Source organism: Cibotium barometz, chromosome 27, assembly GCF_041138505.1.
Source record: "Cibotium barometz isolate CiBa-2024 chromosome 27, ASM4113850v1, whole genome shotgun sequence".
Classification (NCBI taxonomy): domain Eukaryota; kingdom Viridiplantae; phylum Streptophyta; class Polypodiopsida; order Cyatheales; family Cibotiaceae; genus Cibotium; species Cibotium barometz.
The window spans coordinates 21,215,690-21,236,698 of record NC_141072.1 but is presented as its reverse complement, the minus strand read 5'-3'; the positions used below and the strand labels follow the sequence as shown (position 1 = coordinate 21,236,698).

The 21,009-nt window shown below is 43.6% G+C and overlaps 1 protein-coding gene across 3 annotated transcripts in view; it reads left to right on the top strand.

Annotated features, from left to right (window-relative positions):
- Positions 1-5,924: 5,924 nt before the first annotated feature.
- LOC147623170 (uncharacterized) overlaps positions 5,925-21,009 on the top strand; it is a 41,748-nt gene continuing 26,663 nt past the window's right edge. Inside the window, exons 1-6 of one of the 3 annotated variants that reach the window (XM_086821256.1) lie at positions 5,931-7,120; positions 7,272-7,334; positions 7,411-8,196; positions 8,291-8,484; positions 8,560-8,762; positions 8,864-8,945. In XM_086821256.1, coding sequence (XP_086677382.1) covers positions 7,078-7,120; positions 7,272-7,334; positions 7,411-8,196; positions 8,291-8,484; positions 8,560-8,762; positions 8,864-8,945 — 1,371 coding nt within the window. In that variant the 5' untranslated portion in view covers positions 5,931-7,077. Of the gene's footprint in view, positions 7,121-7,271; positions 7,335-7,410; positions 8,197-8,290; positions 8,763-8,863; positions 8,946-21,009 lie in introns of all 3 variants that reach the window. The other 2 variants (XM_086821255.1, XM_086821254.1) reach the window with 2 other exon arrangements.

The following is a 21,009-nucleotide window of genomic DNA, read 5'->3' as shown; positions in this document are numbered from 1 at the left end:
GGAGGAGCCACATCTGTTTCAGGTTCTGCTTCAGATGTACTTGCAGCACCTGGTTGCACTAGTAGTTGTGAAACAGGACGAGTTTCACTACCACTAACCACATTCCAAAGGCCTTTAGCAACCAGTACATGCCTCATCATATAAGACCACAATGGGTAGTTAGTTCCATCAAGTTTGTCCTTAGTAGACAACATGTTAAATACATCACTACTGCCAGCCATGACTTTCTACCAAATGCAAAATCTTTCAACACACTATAAGTACTCACAGTATTCACTGAATACAACCTAGATGGCTGCCAACTGACTGAATCACCTGCAAAGTATATGAAAAATAATATAGAGTAGAGAATAGATTGTTACTGGCAAAAGTATGATGGTCGATGTTGTTGAAGACACTGTAGATGTTACTGCACACCAGTAACAATCTAATACTCTACACAGCCCAAACACCCAAAATCTATTCTCAAGTTTGGGAGCATACTTTACATTTTTATCTATATTACTCAACATTTCATCTTTCTTGAAATGGGATGAAGAACTCCATGTTCTTTTACATCCTATACTTGGGTACAAAAAATTAGTGCTTTTTGGCATGTTGCTTGAATTTATCCATGTAATTGGACCGACTAGTGGATTGGTGATTGTTGCCACCCATTGATCAATGCCTTAAACTTGTCACCCATTTTAGATGTAAAGAAATTAAATCTTTAAGGGGTCATTTGAATTTGAGCACAACTTGTTTTTTTAAATACATGTGTTCAATTTACCTTTTAAAAATGGATGTTTTTAATGAAGTCAATTTAAGATTTCTATTTGTAAACAATCCATAATAACTTTTTCTATTTTGTCAAGATAGTTGCTTCTCATTTCATTATTGTAAGAAATTAGAAAATGAGGTTTTGCAATACCCAAAAAGATTTATTCAAAAAACAAAATTGTGTGATATACTAGAGTTTACTCAACATGGCACAAAAATCATGCATCAATTTCAACTCCAAGACATTTATATAATGTATTTTTTTCTCACCTTTACAGTTTTCTTTAAAGGCCTTTTTTTGGGAGGGGGGATTATTATGCTCACTTAATTGCATGCGTAGAAAACATAATTCATTGCAATAAAGCATAACTTCACATTATAATTTCCATTTTTTAATGAAATGTAATCAACTAGATCACATTCCAATACTATAAAAATCCATCCATACTTGTACATTGCTAAGTTTCATACTTCATTTTGATAGAAAGATGGTAAGGAAGCACTTTTCAAGTTTGTCTTTTCTTTTACTTAAGTAGCACTAAAGTATCATTTTATAGAAATCTTGAAAATTTTGAACTATAAGAAGTGTTAAAGTACGTTCTCATACACTGGGATTTTTCCCATATTAGAAAAAATGCCATACATATCTTGATACTTTTGTATTGTTCTCAAGGCTGTCTTGAGATTCGCCTCCCAACATTGGAATGTGTGATAGAATTTCTTGTACTAAAATTTTCCCTCTATATTCTTTCATAACACCATTTACACAATCTCAAATCAAGACAAATACACAACTCAAGACATCTTGATAAGCATAAAGAAAAATTTGACAAGTCACAAGGTAAGAAAATATCTAGTCCTCCCTTTTTGAGATAAATGCTCAATCAAGTTCTTTCTTCTTATTTTAACATAGTCATAAGGATCATACATGTAAGCTAGGTTAAGAATCTACATAAGGTTTTATTTTTGAACAAAATATATTCAATATGATAAACTTCTTGTTCCATACAAGATGTGTTTTTTAATCTGAGAGAGAGAGAGAGAGAGAGAGAGAGAGAGAGAGAGAGAGAGAGAGAGAGAGAGAGAGAGAAAGAAAGAGAGAGAATATTTTGTAGACAATTTATTGCTTAAATCAAGAACCTTATTTCACAATTTATTATCCATTTCTAAATCTTGAATGAGTGTAACGAGGTTTTATATTTGACTAGAATTCTTGAAATCTTAATGTAAAAATGCCTTCATGTATAAACATTCCCAATTAAGATCTCATAGAGGTATACCATAATGATACACAAGAAGAAGATGAAATGCATTGGTAAACAAGACATGAGATGAAGGGGCATTAATTAGTATATCATAATGATACACATAAAGAAGAGGAAATGAATCGGTAAACAACTAGGAAATGTGAGACATGAGATCAAGGGGAATTAAGTTCTTAGTAAGAATGAGTATCACACACACACTCACACCATCAACATTTTGAAGCACCAAGATGATTAACTTAGAGTAATTTAGATAAGCAAAGACTCTCCTAGTTGGTTTCTATAAAGCACCCAATGTCTGCAAAAAAAAAAAAAAAACTTTTTTAAAAGATGATTAACTTAGAGTAATTTAGATAAGCAAAGACTCTCCTAGTTGGTTTCTATAAAGCACCCAATGTCTACTTTTACTATTAATTAGTTCAAAGCAAAAAAAAAAAAAAAAACTTTTTAAAAAGGTTTTTGACCTTTAAGAAGGGGTAGATTTGGTAGATTTTGAGATGATGTTGATGTGATGGAGGGGATTAATTTACTGATGAAGGTGAAATTTGAAAAAGAGGGGAGGAGCTACATGGTGATAAACATGTGCCCCTCTCCTTCTCTGTGCAAAATGCAGATCTCTCTCCCTCTCACTCTCTCTCCCACAATACCCTCTCCCTGTCTGTGCATACAGAAGCCCCCTCTCTCTCTCTCTCTCCCCCCCACGCCCACAATCTCTCCCTCTACAGCTTCCTCTCCCTTTCCCTCTCTCTCCCTCTCCCTCTCCCTCTTGCTCTATGCATGGCGACCTCTCTCTCCCTTGCGTCTCTGCATGGCGACCTCTCTCGACTCTGTTTGTAGGCAGGAGGCCTCTATGCAAGAAGGCAACCTCTCTCTCTCTCCCTCTCTCTCTCTCTCTCTCTCTCTCTCTCTCTCTCTCTCTCTCCCCTTTAGGTCTTTGCACGGCGGCAACGTCTCTCAACTCTCTCTCGGCTCAACGTTAGTCTACTAAGGTTCAACTTTAGTATGCCTAGCGGTCTTTAATTAATTAATGATAAAAAAGCTAATAGGTACCCATGATTCATAATATACCCTTGCAATATTACATGAATTTTAATAATGTTATGTCATGTTGTTGTACAAAGTGTCCACTACAACATTTAATATTGTTATGTCATATTGTTGTACAAAGGGTCCACTACACCTTGCACAAATCTTTAATGGAGGGACAAGGTGAACAAAAATTTAGAGCTAGTTTTGGTACAACAGAGATGCTACCAATGATGGCACCTCATGGCTTAAAAGGGCATTCACATGCAAGGAGGTATTTGGCCTTCATACACCAATTGCATTGAAGAAGACAAGGAATTGAGGAATGAGAGTTCATGAGGGTGGTGTTTTCACAATGACGTGATGGTCTTAAGGTGTAAAAGTTGTGAATCACATGACATTTTTTGTGCTTGAGTGTTGCTTAGCAAATAGTAAGCGACAAACTTCATAAAACAATCAATTTATTTCATCCAAGTGAAGTCACCAAGAAACGTATTATTCGTTCGAGTGGTTAAACTTGTCTCTAAAATAATAACTACTGAGATTTGATGTGGTTTATGGCATTAGAAAGGCTTGAGGTACCATAGTTGAATGAACCTAAAGGGGTGATATTTTCACAAAATTGATCTCATGGAAATGCACCAATAATTTTGGAGTTGCATGTAGGGTACATGAACGAGCAAAAACAACAAATACCTAATTTCATAGCAATATAATTTTGGAGCTGCATGTGGGGTACATGAACAAGCAAAAACAACAAATACCTAATTTCATAGCAATATAATTTGATATTATTGTTGGTAAGCCAGAGAATAGCTTCAAATCTTACCATGCTTTAAGCACAATCTAGTTCCTTACAAAAGAAGCAAGTACTTTTGAAACTTAAGTACAATATTCCATAGCTCAACAATTGGCCATGAGTGACCTAGTGTGTATAAAATCCTTCTTGGAAATGAAACCTTAAAAAATGTTGAATCCCCTAGGTAATTACTAAAACAAACAATAAACCAAGATCTAATTTTTTTAATTTAAACTTTAAAATAAGCATACATTAAATTCATATAGAACACAATTTTAATTCTTACATGCAAAGTTTTTCTAGATTTAATGGGGTGGGGGTTGCTCCTCCTCCCTGAATCACAATCTCCTTATTCTCAATAAAAGGTTATGCTTCTATTGGACTTGCTTGCATGGGTATTGCACAAGGCTTTGAACATTATCGACATAGAAATTACAATATCTACAAGGGGCTCAAGGCTCTCTTGTGAGATTGATGATTTTTATGGGGATGGATTCTAACAGATTTGCAATGATATTTCATAATGTTTAATGAGATTTCATTTTGGATTGCTCATTTGTTTGAGACCTAAATCTTGAAAAAGCCTTCATATCATGTGCAAGGGGAAAAAAAAACCTATATTTAACATGATTTTGATGGCTCTTACTATAATAGAGTGACTTCCAACAAAAAATACATATTATGTATGTGTTACACTTGGAAATTTTGTGGCACTTAAGTGCTATTACACATTTTGCTTTAGTAGCTCATTCAAATTTCTATCATGTATGTGTCAGATGCTTTATCAAGAGCTTCTCATATGCACTTAGGTGCTATTATATATACTTTTGATTCAGCTTACATCGGATTAAACAACAGATTGAGATGGAGTCCCTTGAAGGGAAAATCAAGGGGGTTTCTCTTAGTGCACTTATAGGATGACATCTGCATACACGTCTTCAAGAGAAATATCCTTTGTATATGCAACAAGTGTCCCTCATGTATGCAAAATAATAGCATATGAAATGTGCATAGGTTTTTACACTGAAAACTCTCTTATCCATTCTAAACATGCGAATTTGCCCAACCTAAAAAAAAGTAAATTTTTGGGTGTTTTCTTTGACTGGACCACAAATTTGACTCAAGACCTCAATGGTCTTCATGTTGTGTATTTGGTTTTTCATATCATTTTGGCCTCTCCGAGACACACTCTCTCTCTCTCTCTCTCTCTCTCTCTCTCTCCACATCATCCGCTTCCAGGAGATCCACACGAAACCCCTCTCAGCAAGGCTGACGATTATGTGCTCGGATATCTTGGCAGACGTGGCCGTTGCTTTATGGGATTATGTGCTCGTGGCACGTGTAGAGAGCCTAGAGAGACCGTGAGTAATGGATTGAAGCGTGCATATGGGATGTGGCTGTCAAAAAAGGCAGCGGGTGAGGTGATGGGTGCATCACGAAGGGGGGCACATGCATACGAGAGTAGAGAGACAAAGAAACAAGTGTCAAAGATTATTGAGAGGGAGAGGGAGAGGGAGAGGGAGAGGGAGAGATGGAGGCCAGGTAGTGAGATGAGAGAGACTACACCAGGCTCAAGGTAGAATCGGAGAAGAGAGTAGAGAGAGAAAGAAAGACCAAGAGGGTGGGTTCTGCAGAGGAAGAGAGAGAAGACAAATTCACGACAAAAAAAAAGTAAAAAAAAAGAAATGGTCCCATTTTTCCTTTTCCAAGAGAAATTTGTTCCTAACTTCGACAATTTGGAGTTTCCCGACATTAATTTTGGGGTTCCTTTATTTTCCCCAGCAAAAAAAGTTCTTTTCCTTTTACCACCAATTAATTAATCCTTCTCTTTTTTTCCCAATTTTAAAAGTTAGGTTTTTCTTCAGAAATAAAATAATACAATGCTTTGACTTTATTTCTTTTTCCTAATTTAATTCTTTTCTTTTTTCCCAATTAAGAAGTTAGTTATGAAATAATAATTTGACCTTTTTTTGGTCTTCAACTAAAAAGAAGTAAATTCAACTAAAAAGAAGTAAATTCAACAACAGTGCTAGAGAGGAGCAAACAAGAGATTGCAGTACGTACCTCTGCAAAAAGGGGAGGAGGGGCCAGCAGCAGCGGTGATCCCACCTTCATTGTTTTGTGTAGCGCGCGCACACGGGAAGCTCTCTGGAGTCTGGAGTCTCCCCCCCCCCCCCCCCCCCCCCCCCCCTTCCCCCCCTTCAAAAGAGTGGAGCAAGTGGTCATTGGTACCTGCGGTGGGCGTTTCAAGCTAGGGATATGATACATTGTTATGGCTATGGTGGGTACATGATATGGTACACTAATGTATGGTTAGGCCATGGTGGAGCTAGCCTCTGCCCAGGGCTATGGGTGTGAGAGCAAGGTATATGCCATACGATGATGTGATGTCCTAGGCTGTGTTGTATATACAGCTCAGGAAACCAGTTAAACGCAGAGTTTTCTACCTCTCTGTTGTGGACTGTTTTTCACCATCATCACCAGGTCTCATCAGTCAGCCTTTTGTCTGTGTGTGCTCTAAATTTGCCGCTGTGTTTGTTGTATTCACTACATTACTACTTTATACTCTGCACATATGGTGGAGAAGTACTCTTTCTCTCTCCCTCTCTCTCTCCACACACAGAGTTAAGTACAACCACATAGGCTTCCCTGCGGATTCAACAGTAGGCTACACCTAGCTCCTAAGAACAGCAAACAAAACCCAATATCTGCACTGTCAAACTCTCACACAGCTCTCTAGGTTGTTATCCTTTATGCCTCCCTTCTTTTTTCTTGCCTTAGCTTGAGAGTGCAGCTTGCATTGAACATCTAGCTACTACACTAGTTTCCTTTGTATACACACTGCACAGCTTGCTTCTACTATCCCTCGTGTTAACAAGCGCAACACCCCCCTCTCCCTCCCCGCCCTTTCTCCACCTAGAGTTCTTACAATTCTCTCGGCTTGATATCCTAGCATATAATTCACTACTTCTACCATGAGGCTGCCCCCTTGCTTCCGTAGCCACCGCCTTAGTTGGCCTCCAATTTGAGTTTTTCATCTTATTTCCTCACTGTGAGCTGAAGCCTATCCAGTCTTATCTCCATCATAGATTATCTCTAACTCTTGTTGACTGCACTCCCAAGCACAGCCCAGAAAGTCCACAGTTCATGCTACAATGGAGTTTTGAAAGCAATCAACAAGGAGTATTGGGGCGCATTGAAATGCAGCTTTCAAAGGCAGCATAGTTGATGGCAATGGCGCGACGGTCCATAATTCAGCACCCTAATTCAGGTACATTACAGCTTTGCCCAATCCACCACCACCACCACCACCACCACCACCATCGCGACCTGACTGCTCGTCTTCCTTTTCCCTCCCAATTTACTTGGATTACTGTTGATGAAGAATTTGCACTACAGAAAACAATTCTGATCTTGTGCAGGAAATGATGTTGGACCTCTCTTGCTATCAGGGAAAATAGCTTCTTCAGAATCATCTGCTTCTGGTGAGGGTATAAGAAATTTGGAGTTTTTAAATCAATAATGTGCTTTGGAACTGAGAGAGTTGCTTTATTATTGCAGAAAAAGCAGAGGATACTGGAGAACGGCAAAGTAGGTTTCCACATCATCTGAGGTCTTCAAGTGCACACCCTGGAGCTTTAGCTGGCTTTATCGATGCCATGGATGATGCCATTCTAGACTACGACAGTGCATATGATTATGCTAACACATCCAGCTTCGAGTTTCAGAAAGGAGACAGAGGAGGCGTAAAGCTGGTTGCACCTTATCTTAACAAAGCTGCACCCTCCAAGTGGGATGATGCTGAGAAATGGCTAGTCAGTCAGTCACCCGGAGAGGTGCCCATGAAAGCTAAGACAAAAAGTGGCCCACTCCATGGACATTATGGATATGGAGGCTTACATTCATGTAAAAAAGTCACAGTTCCGAACCAGCATGAGTGGCATCATGCGCATTCACAAGTGGTCAAACATGGGTACCAAACACACATTGCATCAGTTCTTCCAAATGAGGGGGACACATTGCTGTTGGTGGATGGGAGTGGCCACCATCCGAATGTGAACCTGGTGACATCCCATAACGATCAAAACTTTGATTTACCAGGGGAATGGACCAAGAAAATGGATGCGGTGAAGGGCCCAGGCACTGGATCTGGGAGTGGTCCCAACTTTGCCTTCATACCCGTTCCTTCCTCCTTACCAAAAGGAAACTCTTTTGATTGTCATCCGGTTGCAGATGAGCCAGTGGATATGAAAGAAGTAAGCGTTTCACATGAAGGAAATTATGATGAATCGTTTTTGAAGCCGACGTTGAGAACCCGGAAGCCCACATCAGATTCACTCGCCTCTGGTGAGTAGGATGCTCTTAGGAACTGCACCAGTTTGTTGCTTCAATTGATGCAGCCATTGGTGTTTATACAATTTCTTGTTCTTTCCTTGTGCAGCAGCACCGTATGCCTCACCAGCACCTGCTGTGCGATCGGTCTCCATGAGGGATATGGGAACAGAAATGACGCCCATAGCAAGCCAAGAGCCATCCAGAACAGGGACTCCAATTCGAGCAACTACACCAACTCTGCGTAGTCCAGTTTCATCTTGTCCGTCTACACCAACGCGGGGCTCACACATGGCCTCACCGGTACGAGATTCTGAGAACTTGTCTGATCTTGACAATGATGGCAAAACTTTTGAGCTGAGCGAAAAGGCAATGCAGGCAGAGGCAGGCAGAGAACTGCAGGTTCTTGGGACTCATGTAGGGGGGAAAGCCAATTTGGTTTCCTGGGCAAGCAAGGAAGAGGAGGATGCGGATGCTTCCAAATCATTGAAGAATATTGATTTGGAAGAAGTGAAGAAGAATGTGCTGGAAACGAGAGCAGCGGCATGGGAGGAGGCCGAACAATCAAAATACTTAGCTAGGTGCAGCATACATATTTGTTTAACTAAGCTGTGCAAAGATTGCAGTTTCAAAAAGTTTTCTATATGCCTTGATCACTAAATCATTTACTGTTCTTTACCAGATTCAAACGTGAGGAAGCAAAGATCCTAGCTTGGGAAAACCATGAGAAAGCCAAAGCTGAAGCCCAAATGAGGCGAATAGAGGTATGGACTACTTGCAGCAACTTCATACTTCAAAGCTGAAGTATGAAGTTGATCTTTTCTCAAATGTTGACATCGTATGGTCTACTTGCAGCAACTTCATACTTCAAAGCTGAAGTTGATCTTTTCTCAGATGTTGACATCGTATGGTCTTATCTCAAATGTTGACGTCGTATGCCGCTCACAATCTTACACACGTCATTTACATGCACTATGTTGTTAAGTTTTGATGGTGTGCAGAATCCAAACACATTTCTTTTCACTTTAGTGATGCGTTTACCTCCTTGCAAGGTTGCCAGTGAGGTAGACGAGGAGCAGGCTTGGTATGTAAGAAAAAGCAATTCGGGAATAGGAGCACCAGAGAAAATTGTAGCTTTTATAGGTCCTAATGACTGGTTTTTCTGCCACCGTCAGGCCTACTACTTTATTTGAGATAGATTTACTTAATGTAACATGGATCATCGGCCCGCTTTGTGCACAGTTTAGGGCCAGAGGGCCCCCTTTGCCAATACATGTTGCATGTGATACCGCATACAAGCCTCTGGCCTGCAGTCATTTCAAATTTCTTACAGCCTTCTAGCCTGCTTTTTCCATAGGTGGCAATGGTGTTCTCATCATCCTGCTCCATGAGAAGTTGGCAATTTCCTTCATCTCCACTTCTATGTGCTTGGATGCAGTGTGAAATGCTCTACTGGGTTAGCAAGGTGAGGTCAGTAGAGGATTCTTGAGACCAAACTTGGGAGGCTCTACACAGGGAGAACAGAGGCAAGGATCAGAGAAATGCATGGTGGATGGTTTTTGCTATCTTGAGTTTATCCATACAAGTCCAGCATTGAATTAAGTGTGGAGTGCTGTACATATTACAGAACAGAAGTGATGACTCTATTGGTGGGCATGGCTGCAAAGACACCTCAAATGACGTATGGCCTCTTCTTTGCAGGCTGGATATGGATCTTCTTCATTGTTTGCAAAGTTTGCTGAAGACGATGACTTCTTGAAGAAACAATCTTTTTCTTCATGATTAGTTTTTCCACAATAGTTACACTTCTTTTTGTCGTAAAAACCTTTTCAACATGACCAATTCTGCCACAAAAGCTGCATTTTTAACCTTTGCCTCTGAAAGAACCTTTATCGGAGTAGAAGCTTGATCCGCACCTTTTCCTTTGAGCTTCTTTTCTTTGTCTTGGAGGGAGTTGATGATCCCTTCGAGGGTTGGAGAAGGTAGTTTGACAAGACTGTCATACTCCTTAGGCATGCTCTTCAAGAGCACAACAACCACATCATCATCTTCTACAGGAGCTCCAATAGCTGCAAGTTGAGTCATAAGACTCCTCATATGGTTGATATGGGCAGCAAAAGAATCATGAGAATTCAGGTTCAGCTCAAAGAACTCAATCTTCAATGCTATCTTAGACTTCTTCTCGTTTGCCCCAAACAATTTGTCGAGTCCTTCCCATGCTTCTAGAGAAGAATCAAGGTTAGAGATGTGATGAATATAGTTGTCATTAAGTGCCAATGCAATAATAGCCAATGCTTTTTCAACCCATGCAAGATCAACATCTCTGTGAGAAGGCTTTTTTACCTTTCCATTGACCACACTCCAAAGACTTTCCCCCATGAGATGAAACTTGACCTTCATTTGCTAAGTGTGGAACCCATTCCCATCAAAACTATGCAAATTCATGGAGTGAGTTGCATTATAAGAATGAAGGTCTTACCAACTGATTTTTGGTTCAGTGGCAGTGTCTAATCCTTTAACAATAATGATTAGATGCTTTTAAGGATGCTCAAACAGAGATTATGCATTGCTCCCCCTTAAAGAGAATGGGCTGAAAACTGTCGGCACTGGAGCATTAGATTGGGGGCCCAAATCAAGGGGCTTTTGAGAAACAATGATATAGCAAGTAATAGTAACTCATAAACTCATGATTTGATGCTTGAAATATCCATTGGTTAGTGCTAATCACCTACTTAATGATAGTGGGAAGAATTTGAAGAAAACAACGATTCTCTTCAACTGGCAGATGGAATGCTTCAAGATTTGAGATGTGTGTAGCTTGTACCACCCCTAAGAGGGTTTTGACCAATTCGTTGAGAGGGTGCCGCTTGTCCCTAGGGAAAGTTCTGCAGGTGCTCATTGATGGGGAGAAACCTGAATTAGGGTTTAGAGTTCATATTCATGGGAGACATACACAGAGAAGCAAGGGAGAGAGAGAGAGAGAGTTGTGGGGATAAGTCAACTCATGAAAAGCATGAGTGTGTGACTCCCCTATCACACATGTATATTGCACTAGTACACATAGTGCACTTAGTACATTAAAAGTACTAAGTGTACTATGTACTATAACTTATGGGCTTGTACACACTATAAGGGTGGGCATAACGCCTTTACCCCAACAACCTCCCACTTAAAGGCAAAGTGCCCTTAAGTAAAGGAAAAGAAAAAATCAGCATGTACATGATAATATACAAGGCCATATCAAGGCTGAAAATGGCCTCATCCAATGCCCATCAAGTGTCTGCAATGAGCAAACCGCTCCGGAGGCAAACTCTTCGTCAACAGATCAGCCGGGTTGTCATCCGTATGAATCTTAACAAGCTGAATTTGCTTGTTCTCTATCACCTCTCTGATGAAGTGATACTTCACATCCACATGCTTCGTCTTTGCATGAAAGACAGGGTTCTTTGCCAACTGGATGGCACTCTGACTGTCACAATGCAACAATGGAATATCCCCTGTATAACCCAAATCAACCACTAACCGAGATAGCCATAATGCCTCCTTGCAAGCCTCTGTGGCTGCAATATACTCGTCCTCTGTAGTAGATAAGGCTGTGCACTTCTGCATCCTGGATATCCATGACACAGCACCTCCTGTGAATGTAAATACATAACCGGTAGTAGACTTCCGGTTATCTGGATGACCGGCATAATCCGAATCCGTGTAACCATGCACTAATGCATCCTGTTTGCCAAAGCAAATGCACAAATCCTGTGTGCCCTTCAGGTATCTCATGACACCTTTCACTGCTTCCCAATGCTTCTTGCCAGGGTTGGCCATGTATCTAGAAACCACTCCCACTGCAAATGCAATGTCCGGCCTAGTAGCAACCATGGCATACATGAGACTGCCACAAGCTGAAGCATACGGAATCTTGGCCATATCAGCCCTGTCTCTATCTGACTGTGGGCTGTCCATAGCACTGAGTTTCACATATGGAGGCAAAGGAGTACTAGCTTTCTTCCCCCCGTCCATATTGAACCTCTGCAAGACTTTGCCAATGTATTCCTTCTGAGACAAATACAACACATGCTGATTTCTGTCCCGAAGTATCCGCATACCCAAGATGTGATTTGCATCACCCAAATCCTTCATATCAAAGGTTTCATGCAGCCTCTTCTTCAAAGCATCCATCTCTTTACGAGATTTCCCGGCAATCAACATATCATCAACATACAAAATGAGAATCAATAGACTGCCATCCAAAGCTTTCTTGGTGTACAAGCAGTGATCTATGTCACTTCTCCTGAATTTCTGAGATTTCATGAATGTATCAAATTTATGATACCATTCTCTTGGTGCCTGTTTGAGCCCATAAAGACTCTTTTTCAGCTTGCATACAAGCTTCTCCTTTCCACTCACTGCATAACCCTCTGGCTGCTGCATATATATCTCCTCATGGAGATCACCGTGAAGAAAAGCAGTCTTCACATCCATCTGAATCAAGTCCAGATCATCATGCGCAACCAAAGCCAACACAGCTCTAAGTGTGGTCATTTTGACCACTGGAGAGAAGATCTCATCAAAGTCCACACCATATTCCTGCTTAAAGCCCTTAGCCACTAACCTGGCTTTGTATCTTGGCTTTGCATCTGATGCAACTTTGAGCCTGTATACCCACTTGCATGGCAAAACCTTCTTGCCTGCAGGCAAAGGCATTAACTTCCATGTTCCATTTTTATGCAGAGAATCCATCTCTGACTTCATGGCACGCTCCCATAGAGCTTTGTCTGCCCTCTGTAAAGCCTCTTTGTAACATGAGGGCTCCCCACAGTCAGTGAGCATCAGGTAGTCAACCCCTGGAACAAACCTGTCAGGGGCTCTGGAGGGTCTAGTGGACCTCCGTACCCAATGACCATCATTTGCAGGTTGCTGTCCAGCCTGCATATCACCCATTGGTGGCTCCTGTTCCATGCCATAAGGCTGAAAAATCATGCCCGGTATATCCTCTAACTGTGGTATATCCATAGGGATATCTTCTACCATGTCTGGCTGTCCATTTGGACCATTTTCAGCACCATTTAAGGGCTGGTTTTCCTGCTGTAATGGCTGATTTACAGCCCTTTGTTGTTGTCCATGATGTCCATCATCATCAAAGATGACTCTGCCAGGCTCCTGTTGCCTTGCAGGCTCCTTATACATGCATGTTTCATCAAAAATGACATCATTGCTGCGTATGATCTTTCTATTCATGGGATCCCAAAGTCTATACCCCATTTCACCTCTGTCACCATATCCTAGGAATATGCATTTATGAGACTTAGGATCAAGTTTGGTGCGCATTTCCCTGCGTATGTGCACGTACGCAACGCAACCAAACACTCTCAAGTGCTTGTATGACGGAGGCTTCCCTGTCCATACTTCTTCTGGCACTTTCCCACCAAGCCTCGTGTTAGGTGACCTATTTATAAGGTGAACGGCTGTCATAACAGCTTCAGCCCAAAAACCATGAGGTAATGCAGCATGTGACAACATAGAACGGACCTTCTCCTGTATGGTCCTGTTCATCCTCTCTGCTGTCCCGTTTTGTGGAGGATCATAAGGAGTAGAGAGCTCCCTCTTGATGCCTTTAGCATCACAAAAGTCCTGAAACTGTTTGGACGTATACTCTCCACCATTGTCGGAACGCAAAGCCTTCAGTGTTTTGCCAGTTTGATTCTCAACATGAGCAACATGGGTTTAGAGTTCATATTCATGGGAGACATACACAGAGAAGCAAGGGAGAGAGAGAGAGAGAGTTGTGGGGATAAGTCAACTCATGAAAAGCATGAGTGTGTGACTCCCCTATCACACATGTATATTGCACTAGTACACATAGTGCACTTAGTACATTAAAAGTACTAAGTGTACTATGTACTATAACTTATGGGCTTGTACACACTATAAGGGTGGGCATAACGCCTTTACCCCAACACTCATTAGAGGGTTGCTTCAAGAGAGATTAGGCACTCCTATGTGTGCATGTGTGAGAGAGAGAAAGAAAGAAAGCTGTATTAACGTCTACTAGAGGCTGAACTCGACCTATGAGACAAATCAATGTACAACTGTCAATGTCTTCTGGATGTCCAGAAAAAAAAGGACAAAATGAACATGAAATAAACTATGAAAGTACTGAGCTAGTGGGGGGGTGTGATGGATGGAGCACTATTGCTAGAGGCTCAGTATGCAACCTATATGCGTAGGGTATACAAGAATGCAATGCAGATCTATTTAGCTCCAACCAGTACCATAATGGGGGTGTAATATGTGATACATAGGCGATGGTGAGGCAAAAATATCTCGGAGCATGATCTCCGGGTGTGAGTGTAAGTGAGCTAGCCGCTCCTGGATATGGTGCTGATGTTGAGCCTGTATCTTTGTGATCTCCCTCTGGGAGTCTGGTAGCCTGGTGCTCTCGGTCTCCGTTTGGCTCGGAGGTCCGTAGCGCGCTGAAGCGTAACCCCCTCCTGTGTCAGGGTAGGCACTGGGATAGATCTCTGGAAGAAATCAGTGAGCTGGAGCTGTTGCCCACCTCTCGCTATGGTATGAGTCCGTAGCAGTTTCTCTCTGTGGCGCTGTCTCTAGCAAGAAGTGGCCAAATCTGCGCTGGTCTGCGGACTCCATGATCTGGCGGAGTGAGGGATGTCCACTGAAGATGGTGGTGTATCTCTCTCTAATGACACTATATGCTCTGCATCTGCATACATAATGTTCCTCACTCTCAACCTCCTCCTGGCATAGTCTGCATATCCTCTATGCTCTGGGGATCCGTGCTGCCCTACCTGCCTCAATCTGAAGCTGGTGTGATGACACTTTGAGCTGGCCAATCGCCACTCGGGCACTGTGAGGCATGTACACATCCATGTGTCAGAATATGCAGCGGAAATGATAACCAAACTTGGGTAGACAAGAGCAAGTAGACTGCAGAAAATAAACAGCACAAGAAACACAGAGAGATAGGTGTGTAAACTCTTCTCTATACACAAGATCCCGAGAAAACTGAATGAATGAGTGGTGGGGGCAAGGGGCCTATATATATGCCCCTGGGAGAGCAGTCGGCCAGCATAGGAAGTGCCCATGACTGCTGAAAAATGTCCACGATTGCATAAATGGAGTCGGCCAGCAGAGAAGTGCCCACGACTGAGAAACTGCAGTCGGCCAGCAGTCCAGTAGCCCACGACTCATGTGTATGCAGTCGGCCAGCACTGGAGTGCTCCTGGCATCCTCTGGCAACCCTCCCCACCACTAGGAAAAATGGGAAAAAATAGGGAAAAATACGGGGAGTGTGGAAAAATGATAAAACACCTTATATAGGGCGAGAGCACCCACAACAGAGGCCCTGGTGTATAAATATAGACAGGAGATGACTTCTAAAACCCCCTCTCAGCTCCTGGCTGTGAAACCAACCCAAGGAGGCTGGAGTGCCGCCCGAGCCGCCGCATTGTCCTCCATCGAACAATAAAGTAGCAAGATGTCACCAGCCAAGATCTTCTCACGTACAAAGTGATACTGTATCTCTATATGCTTGGTCCGGGCATGGAAAACCGGGTTCCGAGCAATAGCTATACAACTCTGGTTATCGCACTGTGGATGATTGTGGGCTCCCTCTGTGGAAACCCAATCTCGCCTAACAGCCTCCGCAGCCATACAACCTCACAAGCAGCACCACCCGATACTCTGCCTCTGTCGAAGAAAGGGCAATAGTTGGCTACCTCTTGCTGCTCCAAGAAACTGCTCCTGAGCCGAGGGTAAAAGTGTATCCTGAAGTAGATCTCCTCGTGTCTGGATCTCCTCCCCAATCTGAGTCACTCCAACCTTGGAGCTTGACTCCATTCCCTCCTGTGTAAAAGAGTCCCAGATCCTTCGTACTCTGCAGATACCGCAAGATCCGCAATCCTGCGTCCCAATGAGACTTCAATGGCGTCTGCATAAAAGAGCTCAACAAACCCACGGAGAAGCTCAAGTCCAATCTAGTGTTCAGCAACCAGATCAATGAACCAACCAACTTCCTGTACTGCGAGGCATCAACTGGCTCACAAGGATCTGTAACGGTTAACTTTGTGTTCGGGTCCATCGGCGAAGTAATAGGCTTGCAGTTCTCCATCCCAAAGGCCTCAAGCAACTCATGAACATACTGCTGCTGAGAGACGAAAAACCCCCTCTGGGTCTGCCAGATCTCCAATCCCAAGAAGAAGTGGAGTAAGCCTAAATCGGTCATCTCAAACTCCTTTGACAAGGCAGCCTTCGTCACTCCAATGTGCTCCACATGATCGCCGGTGAGGATGAGATCATCCACATAAAGGATGATAAGTGTGACCATGCCGCGTTCCCGAAAGAGATACAGGTTCGGATCCGCAACCGATCTCTGAAATCCAGTCCGAATAAAGAAGGAATCAATCTTCTGATTCCAAGCCCTGGGAGCCTGCTTAAGACCATACAAGGCCTTACGTAACCTGTAAACCATCCCCTCCGATCCTGGAACAATAAAGCCTGGAGGCTGCTCAACGTACACCTCCTCCTGTAGGTCACCATTAAGGAACGCAGATTTTACATCCATTTGATACACGGGCCACCTCTGAGAAGAAGCAAGGGCTAGAACGGTCCGAATCGTGGACATCCGCGCTGTCGATGCAAATATATCCTCGTAGTCGATGCCTGGCCGCTGAGCATAACCTTTAGCCACAAGCCTGGCTTTGTGTTTGTCCATCGACCCATCAGACGTGTATTTGGTCTTAAAGACCCATTTGACAGCAATGACTGACCGCTTCGACCGCCTCGGTACCAACTCCCAAGTGTTCTTCTTCTCGATGGCATCAAGTTCCACCTGCATGGCTTTCCTCCAAGTATCCTGTGAAAGGGCTTCCTTTACGGAAGTGGGCTCTTTATCCCGCATGATACGAGACATCAAAGCATAGTTCACCTGAAGAAGCTCCGCCGTGTTGCTTTTATCTCCGACTCGATGTGATCTTCGAGGGCCGTCCTCTGTGGTCCACTCGGAGGGTAGCTCCGTGACACCCGACTCCTGAAGGGTGTCTAACAACCACCTAGGTACTCGAACAGATTGTGGAGCCTCCTGTGGTCGCGGCGGCTCTACTCCAGCAGCTGCAGGCTCAACCTCCTGTGATGACTGAGGTGGATCAACTGGAATGATAGTCTGGGAATCATCATCAGACTCATCTGGATCTCCAAGAAGTGGCGGCTCCTCGACAGTGGATGCTGGAGCATGCTCGTCAAAGACCACATCCCGGCTGACAACAATCTCATTCCTATCTGGATCATACAACCTGTATCCCTTGGAAAGAGAGTTATACCCCACAAATACCAGCTTGCGGGACTTGGAGTCAAGCTTCCCCCTCTGCTTCTTCGGAATATGTACATACGCATCACTCCCAAAGACACGGAAGTGCGAGACATCAGGTTTCCTGCCAAAGTATGCCTCAAATGGAGTCATATGGGATACTGAAGTCGTCGGAGGTCGGTTAATGGTATGGACAGCCGTTGCCACAGCCTCACCCCAAAGTGGACGAGGAAGATCACGATGCTCCAGCATGGTCCTCGCCATCTCCACGACAGTCTTGTTCTTACGTTCAACAACTCCATTCTCCGAAGGCGATCCGGTATTGGCCAATTCCCTTTTGATGCCATGATCTGCACAAAATCTGAAAAATACAATCGAGGAGAATTCACCTCCTTTGTGAGCCCTGAGAGTCTTGACCTGAAATCCAGACTCTTTCTCCAGCATCACGTGCCAATCCTTGAACCGAGCAAAAGCCTGGTCCTTCTGGGAAAGAAAGTAGACCCACGTGAATCTGGTACAATCATCAACAAGCAGCATAAAGTAGAGAGATCCTCCCAAAGATGGTATCTGCTGAGGTCCACACAAGTCAGTGTGAATCAACTCCAATGGTTTCGAAGCTCGCCTGGAAGCTTGCTTCGGAAAGGATTCCCTGTGCTGCTTACCACGTATGCAAGAGCTGCAACGCCCTTGCCTACTACCAACGTCTGGCAAGCCAACCACCATCTGGTCCCGGAAGGCGTGCCTCAAAGCATCCACATTTAAGTGGCCAAAACGAAAGTGCCACAAATCTCTGACCTGAGAACCTGTCAATGAGGAGAGTGCAGAGAGCTTGTAGATGCCATTCTCCACACCGCCTTCCCAAACAACTTTGCCAGTCTCACGGTCCCTTAGAGCAACTGAATGCTCCTCAAATTCCACCCGAAAGCCAGTCTTGCATACCTCATGCACTGACAGAAGATGAAAACCCAGAGCAGGGACAAAGAACACGGGAAGCATGCTTGCCCCCCTTGCCGTCGGGAATAATCTCCATCCGGCCCTCACTATGTATCGGAATAGTGGAGTTATCGCCAATAAAGATACGACCTGACTGCCGTTTCAGATCCAGAAAGAAGTCACGGGATGGAGTCATGTGCCTGGAAGCACCACTATCGAGAATCCATTGGAAGCACCACTGTCGAGAATCCATTCCCGGGTATCCTTCGCGGTGAAGCCAACTGCCTCCTTGCTCGAAGATGATAAAGCATCGGAGTCCACCATCTCTAAGTGCACAAATGCCGGAGTCTTTGCAGCTGAGGCTGAGGAATCAGCACTCTTCCCTGTCCGCTTAGGGCACTTCCTCCAGTAGTGGCCTTTCTCGCCACAATCATTACAAGATATTTCGGCCTTCAGCTTCTCTCGTTCTGAATCAGGCTTCTTCTCAGAAGACTTCTCCGGTGAAGCCTTCCCTTTGCGCTTGTTGTTATTCCGGCCTTTCGACCGTTGGCCAGTTAAGGCCTCCGAACCTCCGCTGTGAGGAGGGTTCGTGAAACGTTCCTCCTGGTCCAAGACCATTGGCACAAGCTCCTTCCAGGTTATGGTGCTGAGCCTGCCACTCGTAATCAACGAGGAATAGAAAGCAGAATACTGACCAGGCAAGTGGGACAGCAAAGTGATGGCCATGTCTTCAGATGATATCTCTTTCCCAGCTTGTAGGACTTCCTGTTGAAGGGCCTGCAGCTTGTTAATGTGTTCCCGCATCGTCGAGGACTTTGCAGGGTTCATAACCCGCATCTGCACTTCCAAGGAGATCTGTTTCATGGGTGATACCCTGTTATACAAAGAAGCCAAGTGCTCCCATATGCCTCTCCCCAGCGTCATGTGCTTCACATGATTGATCACTTGTGTGCAATTGAGGAAAATAAACGACCGGACCCTGGCGTTGACACGATCCCACATGTGTGCCTGTGCCTCTCGGTCCTTCCTCGTCGATAGTAACTCCCCTTCCTCAGCTTCTGACCGTGGAACTCCAATGATGATAAAATCAGCAAGGTCATATGACTCCAGCACCGACTCCATCATGACCTCTCTCGCTGCACACCTCTCTCCTACAGCAAACCTTTGCCCACATTTATTACATTGGGTAGTCCAACTGAGCAGTGTGAGGTGTGAGGCGAGGCTTTAGTGGGCTAGGCCTTGCATCACTTCCTCAAAGGATCCCATATGAAGCACGCCCGCCCCCCCTCGCCCTCCTTCCCCCTCTGTTGGCTCTTTGGAGGGTCCCCCTTAGTTCTTGTGGATATCTGGATTGCTTACTTGGCTGTTTGCATCCCTTGGGCCTTGGCAATACGTGGCTCCTCCCAACCCCGTTAGACCAAGGTCTATTCAGCATTTCTGTGATCCAATGGAGATGATGATGGTCTCCTCTAGTTTGAGCTCTCTCCCTGATGGTCCCCCTCGAACTATGGGTCTCTTGATGGATTACAGTCTTCTTAGGTGCCTTCTGGTCTAGGCAAGTGACTTTGTGGAGGTGGTAGCTCTTCTTTGTGTTTGTGTGGTTGTGCATCACTCCTGACCTAGCGAGCATGATGTTGGGGCCACTGTCTTCTCCTTCTTACTGACTGCTAGTGAGGGTGTTTGTATTTCTTGTTTTTGGCCTGTAGAGAGGTATATTACAAACCCCCCCACCCCCCCCACCCTAAGCCTGAGAGCGGCTGGTTAGTTGGTTGAAAAGTATGCTAAGAGGGTGGGTGTTTAAGACAGTTTCTTTGAGATGGGAAATTGATAAGCAGAAGGCCCGACTCGTTGCAAAGGCATATGCCTAGAGAGCAGGGACCGACTTGTCGCAAGGGCATATACCTAGAGAGCAGGGATTGACTTTCATGAGACCTTCACTTCTACAATATGCATGAACACCATCAAGATAGTGATTTTATTGATAACTCATGGTGGATGACCCATAACTAAATGGATGCCAGGTCAGGGTTAGTGAATGGAGATCTTTAGGAAGAGCTCTACACAGGGCCAGCCACTAGGTTTCCAGTTTAGGAATACGAGGACAAAGTCTACCAACTTAAGAAGGATTTGAATGGGCTGAAACAAGCCCCATATGCATGGTATCGTCGCATTGATTATACTTCTTCAAGAGATTCAGCAAGAGTTCTTTGGATGCTAATCTCTATGTGTTTCAGACAGGGATAAGATTGCTTTGATTATTCTACATGTAGATGAGCTTAACATTATTGATAAAATCACAAGGAGAAGATCCATGCCATGAAGGAGAGTCTAAAATGGGAGTTCGTGATGACAAATCTTGGACTTCTTTATTATTTTCTTGTTGCGATGGAGATCTGGTAGAATCTAGACTCATTTTTATTTCACAACATCGATATTGTAGAGAGGTTCCGTAGGCATTCAAGATGGTTGAATGCAAACCTGTGAAAGGAATATTGTTGTGCATTGGTTTCAACTCATTATCAAACGTCATATATTTTCAACTCATGATTCAAATACATGGGAGTTTTTTTTATAAA